The sequence below is a fragment of the Chanos chanos genome, chromosome 6, assembly GCF_902362185.1.
Source record: "Chanos chanos chromosome 6, fChaCha1.1, whole genome shotgun sequence".
Taxonomy (NCBI): Eukaryota; Metazoa; Chordata; class Actinopteri; order Gonorynchiformes; family Chanidae; genus Chanos; species Chanos chanos.
The window spans coordinates 26579558-26601956 of NC_044500.1; the positions used below are offsets into that span (position 1 = coordinate 26579558).

Below are 22399 nucleotides of genomic sequence, written 5' to 3' on the forward strand. Positions count from 1 at the left end.
AGAGAGAGAGAGGGGGGAGAGAGACAGAGAGAGAGACAGAGAGAGAGAGAGAGAGAGAGAGGGAGGGGGGGAGATAGAGAGAGAGAGGGGGGAGAGAGAGAGAGAGACAGAGAGAGAGATAGAGAGAGAGGGGGGGGGAGAGATAGAGAGAGAGAGAGGGGGGAGAGAGAGAGAGAGAGAGAGAGAGAGAGAGGGAGGAAAGGGGGGGGGTGTTTTTTGCTGTGGCATCAAATCCACTCTGCCTGTGACCCATCTTTCTGCTTTGTCTTCTGACTGCCTGTCTGCTTGGTCAGCGATCAGCTATAGAAATATTTTGGCAGACTCTCTCTTTGTTTTCATTTCACAAAAGATGGAGGGGGGGTGTGGGGGTTGGAGAGGTGGTAGAGGGTAGAGAGGGAGGGTGAAAGGGGGATGAATGCTTACCCGCCTGCCAGACTCTCTCTCTCCCTCTCTCTCTCTCTCTCTCTCTCTCTCTCAAACTATATGCTCAATCTAAACAGTGGGAGGAAGTTGTAAATCATTGTAATGCACTCAGCCATAATTCAGACCAGCAGGGAGAGAAACGAAGAAAAGTATGAACACCCCCCCCCCCACCCAACCCTAACAGAAAGAAAAAAAGGGGGGAGTTTACCAGTCAGGACGTCGACTCTTTTAATCAGTGAGTGCGTGACAAAAATATGCAATTCCCAATCACGACCAATCACTGGCTTTCCTGTCAGTCACAGTACAATGCAAAAGTCCAATCAGAGCATTAGTGGGGTGGGTGGGGCAGCCAGTAGTATCGTAATTCCTATCTTATGACCAACAGGTCCTGGGCTCCCTTGGGCACAGAGAGTATCCACTGGTGAAGCTGATTTGGAGAAAACTGTAAATGATAGAGTGGATGTATAGAGCAGAGAGGATGCAGGCAGGTTACAAAGACTTAGGCTGTAACTTTGAGTTGGTAGGTGAGAGTGAAATGAACCTAACCTCAGCACTTCTCCTTAAGAACAGACACAGAGACTTACTCACTGGAATCAGTTTAAACAAACACATACATCACTGCCTTGAACAGGGCAAATAGTGCTCGTGCACACACACACACACACACAGGCGCGTGCACATGCACCCACACACACACACACACACACACACAGACACACACACCAGGGAGGAGGATCAGTTGTGATGGTTAATTGTTTGTACTACAGTGCTTCCTGTCTAACAATCAGTCTGAGCCCCTCTGTCACTGGGCTGAATGTGGCATTGTCATTAATCACTGATACATTTGTTTAAACACTTTGTTACACTAACACAAGTAGCTGGGGTAGAAACACTAGACTGTAGCCTGCCAGTATCTGCACATTCACACTTACATGCAGCGCTACCCTGAGCACACAACACTCAAAAAACACACGCGCGCATGCACTCAGGCCTGCATGCACACATACACACTCACACCCTCACACAAAGACAGCATCAGCATCATCATCATCATCATCTTCAAAGCTAATGAAATGAGCAATGCAATTCACAAGATTTTTATATGTGATAGAGTATAGCTCCTCTTCTTGTTCACTAATACAATCTTAACACACACACTCTCTCTCTCCCTCTCTCTCTCTTTGTCTGTCTTTATAACCCTATAACTAGCTTTGCAGTCAGAATTGCACTTTTCCTTTGAAGTTACGCTGTAGATATGGGCAAATCCTCTCTCTCTCACACACACACCCTCTCTCTCCCCTCTCCCTCTCTTTCTCATCCTCATCGTGTTCTGCTTTCTCAATCATAGACTCTCATTGGCAGCCTCACAGGCAGGATGCAGGGGCCGGCAATCAATAAAAGCTTGTTACACTAATTGCAAGATTATAATCTCAGCTGTGGCTGGACTGCATATCTAAACAGGGCTAGTCCATTAGAGAATTATTCAGGCTTCATACAGCACACACACACACACACACACAGACACACAGCACAGACCATCTCATCAGCTCTGCCCTCTCACTCCTATTACTGCTACTCAATTACACCACACATATCAGCACTATGTGTACCTAGATTTATAAAAACTAGTCAAAGTTAAGGTAATAACACACTACAAGACAGAGCTGAGTCTGATTCAAAAGGCGTTTTGTTACTATGTTTGCTAGTGTTTGTCAAGTTGGTTTCAGAGAGTAAAGTGAAAACATGTTCTTAAAAACATGCTGTATATAAAAGAAAAGAAAGACTTCAAAGGTTTCATTTTTTTCTTTTTCCTTTCCTTTTTTTTATAGCCATTTCAGAAGCCCGCGCTTCCTACTTCTTTTCCTCTCTCTTTTTCTCTCCTTCGCTCCTTTCTTTCTTTCTTTCTCTCGACCTTGTTTGGATGGTATTGATCTGCTGGGCAGACAGGAGGTCAAAGCTCGGCGGGCCAGACTCTTTTGTTCGAGGCAGTTACCACAGCAATCCTCAGTGACCCTGAACACACAGAGGGCTCGTTATAGGCCAAACAGTGGTCGACCTCTCCTCTCCAATCAGACAAGGTCAAAGGTCATGGCAGGACAGGCAGGGTCAAAGTAAAGACTCATGGGAAAAATCAAGCTGGTGAACCGAAACCAAAAGACGAGTCTGAGGGACTGTCTGTGTGTGTGTGTGTGTGTGTGTGTGTGTGTGTGTGCACGCACGCGTGCGCATGCGTGAGATGTCAGATTGCATCAGTTAACTGAATAGAGCAATTGCAAAAACATTCACACAAATCTCTATGTCTACATCAAACCCAATTCACTTGTATCTGAGGAAACTGCAATCTGCTGAACTTCTAGAAGGTTCTTTGCATGTCCACACTGCCTTTATGTAAAGCTGTTTGTGAAAAGACTCATCCTGACGTAACCAGGTTGTGATTCTCTAAACATCCAGCTTAATGCTCCGATATCACTCACAGGTAGTGACTCTCTAAACATCCAGCTTAATGCTCCGATATCACTCACAGGTAGTGACTCTCTAAACATCCAGCTTAATGCTGTGATATCACTCAGAGGCTGTGACTCTCTAAACATCCAGCTTAATGCTCAGATATCACTCACAGGTAGTGACTCTCTAAACATCCAGCTTAATGCTGTGATTTCACTCACAGGTAGTGACTCTCTAAACATCCAGCTTAATGCTGTGATATCACTCACAGGTAGTGACTCTCTAAACATCCAGCTTAATGCTCCAATATCACTCACAGGGAGCAAATCACTTTTTTACTCTTTCAGCACAATCCTACACACATCAACCGACCATCGTTTCAGTCAGGCAACAGCCTGAGCAGGGAAGGAAACTCAACCCCTGCTCCCTGTGTTTTGTTTTGTTTTGTGTTTTTCTACACTGACTCACCCATAAGTATGAAATTGTGCCATAAAGAGAAACATGACTGATGGGAGGATGGACAAACTTTAAGACAAAGAACTCTGGACTGTTTGTTTTCAGTTCATAAAGCAGAAAAGACATGCTTTGTTTTAGTTATGCATTTTTTCCCTGAAAACACACCTTTGGTCTCGCTGTCAGAAGCACTGAGAAGGTTGTGCGTGTGTGTGTGGGTGTGTGTGTAATAGGGAGAGTGAAAGAAAAAGAGTGAGATGTGCATGCATGAATGTGTGTTTGTGTGCGTGTGTGTGTGTGTGCAGGGAACATTACAGTGTTAAAAGGAAAAATGGGCCTGAACTGCCTGAAGCTGGTCAAGCACAGGAGAGAGGAAGGCACATGTCAAATACAGGAGTCCCTGAATAAACAACACGAAACAAAGGGAGGGAGAGAGAGGGCGAGAGAGAGAAAGAGAGGGAGACAGAGAAAGAGAGAGAGACAAAGAGAGAGAGGGAAAGACAATGAGAGGGAGAGAGAGGCAGTGAAGCAGTGATTTCATATTCCTCTCTTTCAGCCTTATCAGATCTCTCTTTCTTCCTCTCCTAACAACCCTTTGACTGTCTCTCTTCTTCCACTGAGAGCATAACATGAGATTCAAGATTCATTTTCACTCCACAATACTCTGAAATCTCAAATAGAATAGAATAGAATAGAATAGAATAGAACAGAATAGGCTTATGTTGATTAAGCTGTGGATGTGTGAGGTGCTCTCTCTTTCACCTAGTGTTTGGTAAATGATGGTGGACTTACGACAAAGTTATTAACTGCCCAAACCAAACCAAAAACCCAAACACAAGCATATGTCCAATCATTCCTTCCAGCTGTGCCAGAGAGAAATGTGTGTGTGTGTATGTGTGTATGTTAGAGGTCTGCATGGCCAAGAAATGGAAGACTGAAACCAGCTCATAAGCTAAACCTGAGACCCAGTGATCAGACTTGTACTGTTAAAAGACTAGCACCTATGAAACTAGTTCTGCACTGTTAGGACTAGGACCAGCACTGTTTCATCTGAAGCCTGAACCCAACCCGAACCTGAGGTCACCCCCTCTCTTGTCTTCTCAGAGCAAGTAAACACGGAGCACACTCAGACGTTTCCACTGTCACAGATTCTCAGGGGCATGGCTTTACAACGCTTTGCTTAGCTGTTAAATGACTGAGGTGGTAGACCGAAAATGTTTGTGTTGAGATAGACTAGTATTTTACAAATCTGTAATAGGGTTTATAGTGAGGGCCGACTGAATAACAGGTTTAGCACTAGCTCTATAAGCTAAGTGAATATGTAGGCAGGCATTAGTAGCATTAGTCTTCATCACGCCATGCAAGCCAACACAATGGCTCAAATATTCATTATTAATGTACTTTTGTGGAATCCACAAGCTGACCTGAGTCATCTGGTATTTTAAGAAGTTTTCTGTTGCCAGTTTTTGTTTTATTTCGTCCATTGACAATAGGTAAGTAGCTATGCTCTGTTAGATAGAGTAGACAGGAGAGGAGAGACAGAGAAATAGAGAGAGTGTACACATGTAAAGTGAGTCATGAATGCCTTTACATAAAAATAAAATTAGAGCATTATAAAACAATAACAATAAACCATATTTACTTATGAGAAAACAAACCCGACCCTTGGCCTATGCCCAAAATGACCGGATCTGGTCTGAGCCCAAAGCTTGAAAACTGACTGAATCTGGCCTAAAAAAACCAATATTCTGTTGGCCCCATCGGGCTTGGATCTGGTAGCAGACCCGTAATATGTGTTTGAGAGAGACAGGGAGAGAGAGAGAGAGAGAGAGAGAGAGAGAGAGAGAGAGAGAGAGAAGAGAGTTAAGACTCTTACCTGACTGGGAGAGAGGAAATCCTGACTGCTGTCATTCATATACATGTTGTCAGCATCAAACTGTGAACAGAAACAGAAGACATTTCACAACCAGATTTCACTGTACTCTGGACATGGAGAGGATGGCCTTTAAGAAAGACAGAATGACAAATGACAGATAGAGAATTATGCATCCAGTCTGACTAAAACAAAACAGTGAGAGAGAGAGAGAGAGAGAGAGAGAGGATTCCCTGTAAAATCTGGCACTGACTCTCAGAGAAGCACCAGCCCTCTCTGTCCCTGATGCTCTACTGTGCGGCTGTAATTACAGTTCATTAGCTAAGGGGTAATTAGGCCAGGCAGGGTTGTGTGTGTGTGAGAGTGTATGTTTGTGTGTGTGCGTGATGAATTCTGTTGTGGTGCAGACATATGTGTGTGTGTGTGTGTGTTTGTGTGAGAGTCACAGAGAGAGGGAGAGAGACCAGAGTATCACGTGAGGTGATGGCACTAGGTTTCAGAGAAAACGGATGTGTTAATTACAGCAATGGAACTAAACGCTGTTACAAATACACACCACACACACACAGACACACACTAAAGGGAAAACACAGACCTTAGTGCTATCACACACACCCCACAGAGAATGACTGCTTACCAGAGCAACCACAGCTGTGTGTGTGTGTGTGAGAGAGAGAGAGAGAGAGAGAGAGAGAGAGAGAGAGAGAGAGAGAGACTGCTACACACTCAAGGCACACTCAGTTTAGACAAGACACACAACTTGGAGCTTGTAGTGCTTTCGGTCCCATTAAGAAGTGTGTCAGTTATAAGAGAGATAGAGAGAGATAGACAGATAGAGGGATGGATGTTTCTTTTGAAGACAATCTTTCTTTCTCTCTTCTACCACTAGTTGGCTCCTTGTGTTTAAAATTACAGAATAAAGTATGAGGCCAATGCAAACACATACACACACACACACACACACACACAAATATAAATGATGCCCCCACTGATGTTCAATTTGTTAGTAAAGCATAAGTGTGAACTTGAACTGATAAAGAGTGGAAAAAGTTTTATGAATAAATATAAATAAATCAGTCATTTGGAAGCAAAAACCTGTGTGGATTAAGCATTTGAAAAATCAAACCTGTTCCACAATTAACTTGACCACAGTTTTTCATAGACAAAATTTGAAAAGATGATAAGACACACTGAGTTTCTAGTGGGTCACAAATGGATAAGCCACAGGGACGTGTTTGCTAAAGAAAGAGAGAGAAAAAAAGACAAAAAATAAAAAAACTCCTCAAACTAACTCATCTCAAGTTTCATCTCCATATTCTCCATTCTTCACCACAGACACACATAGGCACCGACAGAGAGGGAGAGGGAGAGAAAGAGAGAGGGAGAGAGGGAAAGGGAGGGAGGGAGAGAGAGAAAGCTCTATAAATAGACAGTGGTGTAGAGGCAGACCATAGCCTGTACTCTATATGGGAAAGCCATGTCTGTATGGAAGTTGTTCTTTGGAACTGAAACAGCATGGAGGCCAGAGCAATGTTTTAAGGGCTTAAATCAATGCATAGGCTTATTAGTTAAATGTAATAAGCCCACTGCACAGCAGCTCTGAAAACACAATGATCCACCACCAAGATGGCTTCCATTATATCTCCACACAAACTGTACAGTGTTAGGCATGTATATGATGTGTGTTTGGTTAGTGTGTGTGTGTGTGTGTGTTCACGTAAGTATGTTCTCTGTCCCGTTTCTGGTTTAAATTTAGAGCAGAGAGTTTTAAAGGAGAGCCAGTCCTCCGTTCTGTGTAAAAATGTGACACCGCACTGTTGGCCACTACTGACTCTAATGACATGCCAATCACAGTGTTGATAGAGCAAAGCAGCCATCTAAATTCCTCCTGTCAAGACTGTGTGTCTGTGTGTGTGTGTGTTTATGGGGTGTGTGAGTGTGTGTACATATAGAGGGGGAAGGGTGGCTGACCATGTGTCGGAGAGGCCTTTTGTCAGAGCTGTTCATTTACCGTGAGTGATGTGTAAGGGAAAATCAGAGCTAGAATGAACCAGGGGTGTTTGTGTGTGTGTGTGTATGTGTGTGTGTGTGCGTGCGTGCATGTATGTGTATTGTGTGTGTGTATGTATGTGTATTGGGTGCATGTGTGTATTGGGTGTGTGTGTATGTGTATTGGGTGCGTGTGTGTATGTGTATTGGGTGCGTGTGTGTGTTTGTACATTTTCAAGTGTTCCTAGAAAGATAGGCTGAGGCTTTATCACAGTAACATGTGAATAAAATTCCCCACAATGAATTCACCAGGTGAAATATGGAGTCCATTACACCTCTATCTCTCTCTCTCTCACACACACACACACACGCACAGCTCAGCTCCACTGAAGGGAATCATCGCTGCTTCTTTATGGACTGAAAACAGGAGAGAGATGATTTTTAAGAGCTCCACTGTTCCCCTGATTAACATGCAAATGTATCTAAACCCAGCCAAGAGACATGCTCACAAATTACAACAGCAGCCAGGGACAGCCCAACTGTGTGTGTGTGTGTGTATGTGTGTGTGTGTGTAACTACAGAATTGAGCAAATCACTGGAGAATCTTACTCCTTCATCTTTATCCCAATGAAAACTGAGAGAGAAGCTCCTCCAGACACCATTATCCTTTTCTTTGTTTGTTAATGTAACAGTCATGTAACAGAGAGAGAGTGAGAATGAGAGAGAGAGAGAGAGAGAGAGAGAGAGAGAGAGAAAGAGAGGTGTATTCGTTTTGTTGGACAAGTGCATTCAGCAGTTGTCCAAGAAAAATCCAGGAAGGAATCCTTGTTTAATCATCCTCATTAAGAGCAGTTCACAATACAGCCTCATTAAAGATACAGAGCCCAGCTGTATGAACCATCCACATCCCAAATACTTCTCTAATGCTCACTGCAGATGTTATCTTCCACTCTGACTACTCTGCTTTACAAATGTATGTGTGTGTGTGTGTGTGTGCGTGTGTGTGCGTGTGTGCGTGCGCGTGTGTGCATGTTCTTCTGATACATAGGCCTGTAAACAGGCCCATACGTGTCAATAAAGCTATTAAAACATCTTATATTGTATCATGTTTACAATAAAGAGCATCTTTCAAGGCCAGTCCCAAAGTACCCTTTCTTCTCTAAGTAACCAGTCTACTCTCCATTACACAAACACAGCAATGTAGCTCTGCTTCTTTAGAACGAGAGGACCTGAAAACAGATGAAAAAAGAGTGACAAAGGCAAAGAAGGAAGCAAGAAAAAAGGAAATAAAAAGAGGAGACCTCTGTGTGTTGAAAGCCTGTGGGCCTACTAACTTCAAATCCAACTGATTTCTCTCTGACACGGCTCTGACACTATACTAATGGCGCTATAAAGTTGTAGTCGAATTTTTGCTTACAGAGCCTTACTGGGCAATTTCTTAGATCACGGGCTCCATCTGAGGTGATGATGTTTTCATCACTGCTGAGCACTCCGCACTGATCTTACGATTCAGGATACGAGTCAATACCGTGTAATTCACATGATCCCTGCATTACAAATATCATTTCATAATCTATATGAGCGTTCACCAAAGCACTGGAGTTTAGATCATTTGGTATTTCTGAACAAACTGTGAAAACATTTTGTTTGCCAGCTATAGTGAACTCATATTACTGTTTACTGCTTCTTCTTCTCTCTCTCTCTCTCTCTCTCTCTCTCTCTCCCTCTCCCTCTCTCGAGCCCCTAGCAGGCACGCGCTGGGTTTTCTGTTTTTTTTTTTTTTTTTTTGTCTATTACCAGTCTAATTGCACGTTCCGCAGTGACAAGGGTTCATTAGGCCTTAATTACACACGTGTTATTTAGTACAAACATCTCCATTTGGGCTCCTTTCTGCGCGGTAATTGTTCAGCGGGGACGGGAGTGTTTGAGAGATCGGACAGATTGCGTCGGGGAGCTGAAGAGGCAGGCTAGAACTAGGTCACAGCCATGGCTGATAAACAAGGCACGTGAACGTGCCTCAGATCAAATAATATACTCCGTTTTTAACGTGTGCTCAATGTGCACGCGTCCGTACTCCAGAGGTAATGCAACCCCCCCCCCCCAAAAGCCACAGTGCTCATGTAATATTTACCAAGTGCTAATAGATAGATGGCAGCTCTCTCTGTGCCTCTTCCAAAGAAGGGAGGAGGGAGGAGGGAGGAGAGGAGGACTTTTTCATTTGAATATCAGAGAAAGCTCATAGACTACATTAATATGTGTGTGAGTGGCTGTGTGTGTGCGTGCATATGGTAAAGTTTGTCTCAGTAGTTGAATGTGTGTTTGTGTAGTGTACTGTGTACATCAATTTATTCCCTCTGCTTTTGGTTGTGGAGTTCGGTTGTGAAGTTGAAGAGAAGCAAACAGATTAAATCCTTCTTTACTCCAGAGCTGATAACATTATGGTGAAATATTATTAATTGACAAAAGAAAGAAAGAAAGAAAAAAAGAACGAAAAAAAAACCCCACAATCCACTCTGATTACTCATCTCTCTCCCTAAATACCAGGAAAGCTAAAACAGTTAGTACCTCCACACACCCCATTGTGATATTTTTCCAGTGGAAAACAATCCAATTTATCCTAGGGTATTCCTGATTGTCCATGGACAAACCGGCTTGCACATTCATATGCCAGTTGATTTTTCTCTTTTTTTTCACTCTCTCTCTCTCTTTTTTTTCCCGCTCCTGCCTGAGAAACCCAGAGGGCTGCATATTCTTAGTGTCAGGCAGGAACCAAAAAACCCTACAACCCCCCCACCCCCCCCCCCACCCCCCCACCCCCCAATAAACGAGTGATTCAGCCCATACTCATCACCAAGCCTTTCTTGAGCTGAATCAGATGTCATTGGAACATGGAAGCACTACCTGACTTCAGTTTCACCATATGACCTCATCATCTTTTTGTAATCAAAGTACTACATTGTTTTCCTGTCAAAAACAATGAAATGTAACTTCTGGTACTTTTTCTATATTGTTATCTAAATAATCATCTTTGATGGGTTTATGTGTTAATGCAGCTTGTATTCGTAATATGTATATTCATAATTTGTGTTTCTGTTTCACACAATGTAGCCTTTCACTTCCCTCAACTGTGGAACAAACAGGTAATCAACTAGCAGCTAAATGATATCTCACAACAGTATACATTTTTGTACGTCTGTCAGATACAATTTTATGTGGCTAGACAACTGAATGAACCGCAGTCCAAATGCAAACATTGTGTTGCCACGGAGAAAAGGCAGATTTTTGACCAATCTGTGTGGACCATGTCTTTTAACCTGTCCTCAGATTCTTGAGCACACATGAATGACATAAACGTTGTGTGAAGACCTAGTGCTGGAAATGGAATCACCAGAATCACCAGCTCAGTTTAGCTAATACCTCCAGCCACAAGATCTGTTTCATTAATATATCAAGCCAGCCAGTCAGTAGTTATCAGCTACACACTAGGAGTTGTCCCCTGTCCACAAAGTGTACACTAAGCCAAAAAACAACAACAAGAAAAAAAATCGCCAGTCACCATCTTGAGGAGATTTTTCTGTCAAGTGTACGGGTAGCATGGCATCCATAGATGGAGAAAATTCTGGTATGTGCATAAGAGCTCAGAACTGCCTCTGCAGCACAGGACCACTAAGAACACACATCATCTCAGTGGGAATGAACGTAAAGATGATGTAGTGCGAGCGCAGTAATGCAGTCAGTGTAATTTGAAGGGTAACATTTTAAACAACCCAGAAAATGCTGCTGTGTACTCCTCTTTTTCTTTCTTCTCTCTCTCTCTTTTCTTCTTTTCTTCAAATTGAACAAAAATAAAGTGCGGTAACGTTAATGACAGACTGGTGCTGTATCTTCAGTGTCGGATGAATAATATTCTGTATTCCGGTAGAGTTCTCTCTAATAGGCTCTCTCTTAGATATTCAGCAGAGAATGGCACTTATGAAATATTAATGTCGCACAAAAATATGGCAACTCCAACTGTCTCCATCTCTCAAACTCAATGTAATTGACTATGCAAGCTTCCAAATCAACCAGAGGGGGAAAAAAAAGGTTAGAAAGGACAAAAAAAAAACCCTCTTTCCTGAAACCTGAAAAAGGTACAACATGTCATCTCTCTGTCAGAAGTAACAGCAGTGGGGGGAGGGGGGGGGGGGAGCGAGAGAGATGAGGAGAGGGTGGGTGTGGGAGTGAGTCAGGAGCATCATTTCACAAACGAGAGGAAAGGGGAAAGATAAAAAAAAAAGAAATACGTGTGTGACTAGCGAGCAATGCCTATGATACTGACACAAAAAAGCAGGCCAAACAGTGGCACAGTGTCACACACGGCCTCCACCAGGGTTTTATTGTGTTCAGATAGTCATGTACCCACACACACACACACACACACACACACACACACAAACAGACACTGAGAGCCTGTGACCACAGTACAACAGTTCCTGCTAGCATTAGATAAGGAACAGTGGCCAAACACAAGCCAAGTGAAAGCTGTTTTTTTTTTTTTTTTTTCCTTACTAAAACTAATCTTGCTACGTTTTCCCTGACAGACTCATATATTACAATAGTACTGACTAGTCTTAAAGTCTCTAATATGTTCCAATATCACCCTAAAGTTTATGTGGGTTTTCTCAATATACAGTATTAACACAAGGGAAATTCCTCATACTCTTCTGTTAACAACAGTATCCTAGCAACACTACTGCTATGACTACAAAATACAACTCTGTGCTTGTCTGTCTGCTAAAAAGAATGCTACCGTAACATTATAGTATATGTGAAAACTGTAATATTATGTCTTTCATTGTCAAAATTAAGAAGAGTTTTGGAAAAATGTAAAGTTATGGAAGCAACACATGCTGAAGTACAGTATACTAAAAACAAAAAAAAGCCAAACACCATGTAAAGGGATATGAGGATTCAAAATTAGCATGATGCTAAACGTGCATGCCCAGAATATCACAAAGCTATGGACGGTATAAATAATTCATTCTGATAATATCGTAAAACTTAATAGTTATAGTTATAACTATTAAGTTATAAAAATAGTTATAAAACAGGCACACTGGGATGCTATTGCTGTTGCTAACATTTGCTTGAAGGTAAACACTACCAACAGTAGAGTTTTTGGGGCGTTTTTTTTTTTTTGCTTCCCCTCCTTCATTCATGGACAAGAATAATTTAATTCTGAGGGTGCAACTTTCATCATTCATCTTCTTTCACAAATTCTGTCCTTCTCTGAAAGCAATCTCAAACTCCAGACATCCATCTCTTGGCATCTGCTTCCACTGGCCTATAGATCAGCTAAAATGCTTTAGAGTGCTTTTTTGCAAACTGATACCACGAAAGTACTTTATGTAATCAGGGCCAGTGCAACTCTACCGACTTCTAACATGTCCGGCCAGAACAGTCCACGACGCATAGTTGACATCAAGTCCAAATGGAATTCATTAGAATTCGCCATAAGAGCTAGAACATTAGACATCTTTTACAGAATCACTACAGAAACTATGAGGTCATTATCCTCTAACAAATCCAGACAGCTTTCCTGAACTTTCACAGGTTAGCGTTGTCTGCTATGGTTTATATGAATGGCTGTTGGACATGGGACTCATAAGAATAAGACAGCCATCTGGGGTTGCCATGGTGACAGTGAGAGACCAATAAGTTGAGGCATATGTTGAGACTGTTTGACGAAAAAAAAAAAAGTTTAGAGGAAGGTTTCTGTGCGATAAGACCTTCTTTCCCCCATAAATAAAATGTGTGTGTGTGTGTGTGTGTGTGTGTATGTGTACATCTCACTCTAAACACCTCCAGAGGAAGCCAAAAGGTGAGAGGAGGAGGCAAAGGGAGGTTATTTTGGCAGTGGAGCGGATGTCAGACTGAACCCACTTTTTTAACTGAACACGCTGCAGGAGCTGATGGAGAGATAGTGAACAGAGAGCCCTAAGCCTCTTCTCTCTGCACCTTGAGTCTGTTCACCACATCACCTGACATGCAGAATGGAAAAAAACAACAAAACACACACACACACACACACACACACACAAAACAAAAAACCAGCATGCTTCCTTCAAGGCCTGCAAGTGGTTGTTGTCAACTTCAAACCAGTGACGGTTTGGTTTAAACTTCTCAAAAGCAGTGTATAAAAAGATGTTTGATTAAAGACTGATAATTTCAACCATTCATATGTAAATGTGGGTGCACACATCCGGGACTCAAAAAAAAAAAAAACCCTACTCGTGTTCTTTTTTTAGGTTTCTTTCTAAAGCTTAAGCAATGAGTAAATCTTTTAAGACAAAAACATGTTTCTCTTCTGAAAAAACAAAGATGTTCACTGCTTGAGGAATATAAATTAACAACAATAGAAAAGACAGATTTGAGGAACTTTCAAAATCGTTATCACTATGTATATTATCAGTGCATTATTCCAGTCAAAAAAACCTTTTTATTTGGCATGATCAATACAAACAAGGCTTATTCTAATGCTCAAATAACAACAGAAATCTCTCTCTCCTTCTCTTCCTCTCTCTCTCTATCTCTCCCGCCACTGTAGTCATTGGAATGATTTGTGTTGCATGTTTCTGCCGAATTGCATTTACAATTCTCTGTTATGATAACATACGATTCTGGGCTAGAGGTGGTGTGTTAGAATCAGGACGAGGTGGAAATGCTTTGTTAGCATTCTTCTGCTTGATAAATGATTTAAGACATGGACTCTAAAACATCAATACCATCTCTATTGTAATTAAAAAATAGAGAGAGAAAGAGAAAGACAGAGAGAGAAAGAGAGAGAGAGACAGAAAAAGACCTTTCTAATACTATTGCTCTGTCGAGAATGGAATCTCAAAGAAGCTGGTGAAAAGATCATTTGGAAAGGCTTGTGTCGGAGTTGAAAAACATCAAACGGGTTAAGAATTAATAGGAAGTGTTCAGCAGTAAAAAATTCCCAGAGCTCTCGTTCTTCTGTATGTGTACGCCAATCGGCATGGAGACGCATCACTAAATATCATGGGATTGTAGTGGTTACCATTTTAATAAAGATTTTTCCCATGAGTCAAATTGTGTTGCTTGTTTTATAATCCTTTTTAATCTTTAAATATGGTCCTCTTTTCAGGTAAAAGGAAATAGAGAAAGCCAACTCAACAACTGTGAGTCAACGTCAAACTAACTTACTTTCCTAATGAGTCATTGGGCTGTGAGAAAAGCTTTATTAGGACTTTCAACCTCAGTGAGCTTCAAGAACTTAAACATGTCATTGTGTGATTGTGATTTCAGCATCACAAACAATGGTGTGTGTAGCCTCTCTTCTTTGAGTCTATACGGCCATATGCATTACTGCCAGCATACAAAATGGATGCCTATAGGCGCTGGAGATGTTGCCAAAATGGCTCCTTAGAAGTGAACTGTGATGATGTAAAAACCATAGTCTTTCAGGAGCTGAGAGGCAAAGAGAGAGACAGGCATTTTCTCTTAGACAGTTACAATTCTCTCTGATAACTGTCTCAGAGCATCCTTTTATTTTAAATTTGTTCAGCTACTTTCTTAAACAATGGGATAACTGCTTAATTGCTTTTGTAGAGGAAGGGGTGAGAAATTCCCTGATTTTAGGTTCACTAAACTCCATTAATTCAGATCAGATTTTAATAACAAAAAAGAGAGATAAATGAATAAGATTCATAAATTAATAGGTTGGCTCACAAAAGAGAATTGATTGTTCTATATGTTACGGACAGATATACAATGCATCGTAATTCACTAATTTTTTTTCCTGAACACATAAATGCCTAAAGAAAGAAGACAAGGGATGGACAGACATAAGAGCCAATGGCAAGCAGTATTCGGACTGTGGTGCGGGATTAAGACCAGCGTCTCTAGATATGATCGTGCCTAGATCATTTCCAGTGTACTTAGGTGTTGAAAACTCAGGTATATTTTTCCCACTGTGAGTCCCCTCAGACAGGGAAACCAAGAGAAAGTCTCTTAGCTTGTACTCTGAGAGGGGACCTGATGGAAACTCTGAGGGGTGAACGAGGTTATCGCGGGTGTGAAGTGAGGCTCCATTGGGACCTTCTTATGAGCAAAGACTCTCTAGTGTTAGTCATAGACTGTTTTGTCTTTTGCTTAGCAGCTTTCAACCACAAAACCACCAGTATAACAACGCTGTAGCTTCGCACATGGCTATCGGGGGCACTAGAGTGAGAGAGAGAGAGAGAGAGAGAGAGAGAGAGAGAGAGAGAGAGAGAGAGAAGGAGGGATCGTCTCACCCCTGTAGAGGGCAGTCTTTTCCCGTCAGGGTTGGGCCTCAAGGGCATACCACCGTAGAGCCTAAGACCTCGTTCTCCTACAGTGTATCTGTTCTGTAGAGGTAGAGAGAAAGAGGGAGAGACAGAGAGAGAGAGACAGAGAGAGAGACAGAGATGACAGGTAGGGAAGGGCAGAGAGGAGAGTCAGGACATTGGAGGGCGAAAGAATGAATAAAAGAAAGAGTAAGTGGAGGATAGAAGCAGGTGATGAGACAGATAAAAGAGAAAGAGGAGAGAGGACGAAAAAAAGGGACGACACTTCAGTCTCAGGGACATTGGAGAAAAATAAATCTTTTGGAGAAAATTTTCAATTAACTTCAACTGTAGAATGCAGAGGCATTCCATATCACACAGCAGGTGAAACAGTGTAGACCGAGATGTTTTTTATTATTTTTGTGTATGTTTTATTTCTTTATTTTTTTTTGCAGCACCATTCTGTCCTAATAAGACCTAAAGACACGAGGGAGGGTTTTGGCAGGCTGTTACGATTTCCCATCTCACAGTATGGCAGTGGAGCAGCCTCACGGCGCAAAATCCTCGCCGTTCCCACCGTGTGTGTTTGGGAAAACATGAGCGAAGGGAGGGAGAGTTGGCAGAAAAGGGATTTCAGGAACACACAGAGTCTAATGATTCACTCACACCTTCCAGCTTAGTGGAGCTCCCGCAACAAGTGAGGCTAATACACACACACACGCACGCACACACACACACACACACAGATGTACGACTACAACAACTACAACGACAACAAAACAAACAACAATGGCAACAACAAGAGCATGTAATAAGTAATAACTTTTTTTTTCTTTTTTTCTTCGCTAGTTTGCTTTCTTGCTTTTTTCCTCCCCTTCTTTTGGCACATTAAAGTTGAAAATGGAACCCAAAGCTCAAATAACTCAGTCTGTTAATCGCTGTCAAGCAGACAGTATGTTATGAAAGTGACAAAAACAGAGAGTGCGCTATGAATGTGACAAAATGCCTGGCAGCCAATTCCACATCTCAAAACATATCTGTCTGTGGCACTTAGTGTAGTGAAAATACCCTTACTCATGAAAGTAGACAGACATAACTTCATCAAATCAACTGAAAGTCAACCCCCCCCCCCCCCCCCACACACACACACAACACCGCCCGTGCCGTTCTCTCTGTGTTTCTAAACTTAGATGCACAATGGGTGTTTCTGCACATTGACATTCCTGTTAACCACTTCTCAACATTCTAAACACAACACAAAAGTTTCCTGCCATTTACAGTAAACTGGAACTGCACACACAGTGACAAAGCTTAGTATAACCACAGTGCACTCAGAGGGTAAGGGGAGGGTTAACAAACTAATAACCATAGGTGGAGAAGGACTGGAGGTCTGGTGTGAAGTTTTGATTTGGGGGGTGGGGGGGCAGGGGGGGGTGGGTGCTTGTTTGTTAGCTTGTTGACAGAAGTGATCGTTTCTCTGAAACAACTGTAATCTATAGCCAGACATTTCACTACCTGCAAAGTCCAGCACATAATTTGAGTGTGTAAAAAATGATTTTTTCTTTCTTTAACATTTCTGTGTGCTGCATGAAACAAATAATGCTATTCCTGTCAGCCTTTCACTCACAAACACGTGCACGGTTTTGACACATTCCAGCAATAGAGTTGCAGAGCACAAGAGAGCAAGACACATTTATAAACAGTGTGAAAAAAAAATGTGTGTAAGCGAATCACATCCCCCCCATCTGTTTCGATGCCTCAGATCCAATCAGATCCTTCAGTGGTGCTATGTAAACCTGTTTCAGCCAATCCAGAAAGTCCCTGCATAGCTGTAAACATGATTTGACCAACAGACTCTTTTTTTTCTGCTGAGTTCATACCAGCGATAGGAGCAAAGTAGTTAATGCATCTTTGTAGTTTATGTGTGTGTTTGTGTGTATGTGTGTGTGAACAACAATGAACGCTGTACAGCAATGACACTGAAAATTAATAAATAAAATGGAGAAAATAAGTAAAATGCAGGAGCCATGGAACACACACATGCACGCACACACACGCGCGCACGCACGCCATACACATACATGCATGCACACACATCTATGCATCAAAGAGAAATGTACTGCACCAGCTGTGACTGCCATGCAAATTCACTGCCTCCACCACAAGGAGAGCATTATTACATTTTGAATATTGGATATTATTACCATGCAAATTGCACAGGGCCAGAGATTAAGTTGCAATTATGGTCTAAAAGCCATTGAGGCCAGTGGAATGATTCCGTTTAGTTTGCTATAGAAAGTCATACCATCTGTGGGCTTGATGCACTTAGAAATATCAAATGGAGCTTATGATATAAATGGTACAAAATAAAATATACGTCTGCCTCAAGGTAGGTGTGTGTGTGAGAGAGAGAGAGAGTGTGTGTGTGTGTGCATGTGTGTGTTTAATAGTCACAGGCCCTGACACAGGCTCAAACTGCTAGACATGCCAAGTGTTTAAAAGAGGACATCAAGGTCCTAATGACACTAGCGTCACCACACAGAATCTGCTGCAGCTCTTCCTCTCTGTTTTAATCAGCCCTGCTGGTAAAGTGATTAACAACACTCTTAACATTTGTTTTACTTTAAGCTGTGCCTTTTTTCACTGCCATCTCTTCACTATCGAAACACTGATTGTGGACAGCAGTTTTAGGAGTATTTCATGATGGATGCAGGCTGGATTACACACTGAACACAAGGTGGGAGTCTTTCTTTCTTTCTTTCTTTCTTTCTCTCTCTCTCTCTCTCTCTCTCTCTCTCTCTCTCTCTGTTTACTCCAGGGTGGTGTTTTAAATGATACTCAGTGAAGGTGAACTGGTCAGAATGAAAGTGCTTTGCGGTGCGACACCTTAAACGCAGGAAACATGACTGTGCCAAAAAAAATAAATAAAAATTACATAAGACACAGCAAAACACAGCATAAACCCAGGTTGGATCTCTCTTACACAGAAATACACATACACTACGCTATATTCACATATACTATACTTAACTGATATATAATAAACTACATTCACATATACTATACTGAACTGATGTATAATACACTACATTCACATATACTATACCGAACTGATATGTAATACACTACATTCACATATACTATACCGAACTGATATGTAATACACTACATTCACATATACTATACCAAACTGATATACAATACACTAGATTCACACATACTATACTGATCTGATATACAATATAATACATTCACATATACTATACTGAACTGATATATAATACACTGCATTGGCGGATACTATACTGAACTGATATATAATACACTACATTTACATATACTATGCTGATTTGGTGGATAATACACTGCATTTACATATACTATATTTAACTGATATATAACACACTGCATTGATATGTACTATATTTAACTGATATATAACATACTGCATTAACAGACACTATACTGAGCTGATGCAGAAAAACATCAAATCCTCATCAAAACTGCAGACAACATACAAATCAAATATAGCCCCTATCTCTCTCTGTCTCTCTCTCTTTCTATCTCAAGTGATTGGTACATTTCAGTGCCAGAGCCAGTGAGCTCTCATTATGCAAATGCAGGAAATTGAGTTTCAGCTGTTCTGATAGAAGTGGGGGTGTGGGGAGTTGGGGGTGGATGTCTAATTAGGATAACATAGAGAACATGGGAGGAGGACTATGGAGGAGTGTGTGTGTGCGCGCGCGTGTGTGTACGTATGTGTGTGTGTGTGTGTGTGTGTGTGATTGTGTATGTGTACGCGTGCTATTGAAGTGAACACCTGCAATTCAATACTGCTCTTTCTGAAGTACCCTCTCTCTTTCTCGGTCTGTGTGTATTTCTCTCTCTCTCTCTCTCTCTCTCTCTCTCTCTCACACACACACACACACACACAGACACGCACACACAGGTCAGGACATTACAGGTCACTGCACTGATTATTTGGATGCTCAAGTGTCCCAAACACACTGTTTGCTGATGTTACCGTAGCAACTACTCAGTTACCCAGGGTAACATATCCATAAAAAGAGTAAGAGGACTGGACAGAGCCTGTTTTCACTTCATTACGACAGAGGGCAGAAAGAAGAGTACAAAGTTAACAAGAAAATGCCTCTCTCTCTCCACCACACTATCATCAGTTTTAAACACACCTGTCAAAAGACCTCTCTCTCAACTAACATTTCAAACTCCAGACATTTGACTGATTTCAGCTCAATGTAAAAACAAATACTGTTACGAGTGGGAGTCAGTCCAGCACAGCCTATAGTTCTGTGAATAATGGGGCCTTTAGCCAATAGGATGACTGTTGTATGGGATATGAAGATGTTGGTTGGATGTGGAGGGTGTCTCATTTAGACAGAGAGTTCCTTAAATCAGTTCACTGCGTGTCTGTCTCATTCCCCAATACTGAATCATTCAGCACTGACAGGACAGGGGAGCCTCAGAGAAGAGGAGATCAGTACAGCACAGTGTGTTCCCAATGGGCTATGGAAAAACAGATACACACACACACACATGCAGGCACGTGTTTGGACAGGAATTAAATGATATGTATGTTCATGCAGTTGAAGAAGTTCTTCATCATGTGAGAATGTATACCTGCTGAGTGCTTGTGTGTGTTGGTTGTGTATGTGTGTGTATATACTCTCATGTGCTTTGGGTGTGTACATGTGTGTGTATATACTTGTGTGTGTTGGGTGTGTACATGAGGGAGGGTGTGAAAGTGAAGAAGGTGTGTGTGCGTGTGTGTTGGGTGTGTGTTGTGTGTGTGTATGAGGTTACAATGATGAAGCTTGAAGTTTTGTGCTTGCTTCAGCACTTTTTTTTTCTTGCCTGTCAATAGACTGAATAAGAACAATTGTGTTACGCAACACTTTCATTTAAAACACATCTGAAAAAGGTGCTCACAGACCAAAAAAATCAACCCATCTTATCCCTCTGCCTCCTATCATAGCTGCCTTTCCTCTGTCCAGCTTTAGGCCCACTGCTGCAGAGAGAGGCCTCAGGACCACTCTCCCCTTTACTCTTATTTACTGCAGAGCTGGGATTCACCTCATCCTACCTGTTTTGTGTGTGTGTGTGTGTATTTCGTTAACTAAAAAATCTAGTAAAACCTGGTCTGAGATGTATCATGGCAGATCAGGTTGAAAATGTACTCTTTCACTCTCTCTCTCTCTCTCTCTTTCACTCTCTCTCTCTCTCTCGCTTGCTCTTCATTTACGACTATTTTGCCTGCTTCAGTTCCTGAAGTTAAATGAGTTCCGTCAGGCTTGGTTTTTTGTTTTTTTGGATGTTTACAGCTAAAGCATTACAGGAGTGTACAAAGAACCATTGTGTTACATGTCAATACACACCAAGTTCACATGTGCAATATTACTAAAATGAAATTATACAACAAGGCTTTTAACGCATCGCTAATGTAAGATTGGACCAGGTCATATCAGTCATATGTAGCCTGCATTACAGCTTAAGGCCCTCTCACACTACATTACGGGGCTTTACTGATGGTTCATAAAACATTCATAACAAAACAGGAAAGACATTTATGTCATTTGTGCATTAAAAGCAGTGTAATTATAAACGGAAATAATGGCCATATCGACAGTGTTGCTGTAGCTGTAGTCTCTGTCAGCAACTAAAATAACATGTAATTAATGACACTCTGCCACATAAGAGACACTTCGCTAGTGTTGCCTTTGCTTTAATGTAATTACCTCTCTCTCTCTCTCTCTCTCTCTCACTCTAGCACTGACTCTAAGCCAACTGAGTACATCAACTGGAATAAATAAAAATGTTTCTGTAATTACCGCACAGTTAGACTGAGATAATAAGCATAGCTTCTGAAACTTTGTATTTCTGCGTGTGATTTCTTGCCAAAAAGAAAAAAAAAAAAAAACAAAAAAAAAAAAACAAAGGATTTTTGTTCCTAGAGAGTGGAAATGTGGTTACTCCAACTTTTTTTCTGACAACAGTGCAGGTTTTCTTTTGTGTGACTATGTAGTCAATGCGCTATACTCTCTCTCTGTCTCTGTCTCTCTCTTTCTACCCCCCCCTCTCCTTTTCTTTTCTTTTCTTTTGGGGATTATTTTACCAGTCACAACACAATAATGCACAGAGAATGGCTTTAAAATAATCTACAGTATGTGTGAGTCATTTCTTACAAAAGAAAGAGAAACACTTTTTTTTCTGTTTTTTTTCCTCCCAAATGTTAACTCAATCTACTTACAACCATCTGCTCTCTACCTAAATCACTGCTGTGTTCCCTAGTCCAAAAGCTCTCTGAATTCTTCTGTGCTTTCGGCCAAAGTCACATTTCACAACCAAATACGACACAGACTATTTTGTACTTTGTTTGGGAGGTGATAGGGCTCCAGACATTTAAAAAAAAAAAAAAAAGTTAGAAAAAACTTTGATTGAGAACAAACGATGCTTTACAACCTTATCAAAACCAACGGGTAACTGTAGAGAATTTTATGAAAAAAAAAGAAAAAGATAGTTGACATCGAATTGGCTCTCCACCCTGCTTCAGCACAGCCTATAAAGAGCAGTCGTAAAATTTGAATGGAAAGCCGGGGGCTTTGTTAGGTTGTAACACCGATTCTGAAATATCAGACTTTTACAGTCACCCCAGTCACAACCAAGGGCATTAGCAAGGCGACAGTCAGCAGAGGCAATTTTAGCTTGGACACTGTGATCTCATAGTGTCTGTGTGTGTGTGTGTGTGTGTGTGATGAGCTCATGGAGTGTATTTTCCACAGCAGATGTCTCATGTTGGACGACACGGTAAATTACCATCCATGCTGACAGAGAGATCAACATACCCTGAAACTATGGTAGACATGTAAACAGAACAGAGAGAGAGAGAGAG

General features: G+C 41.5%; 1 protein-coding gene across 1 annotated transcript in view; it reads right to left on the reverse strand.

Moving 5' to 3' along the window:
• Positions 1-22399, reverse strand: part of tox2 (TOX high mobility group box family member 2) — a 92742-nt gene that overhangs the window by 41090 nt on the left and 29253 nt on the right. The window contains 2 exon segments of the mRNA XM_030778554.1: positions 5198-5257; positions 15481-15573. Coding sequence (XP_030634414.1) covers positions 5198-5257; positions 15481-15573 — 153 coding nt within the window.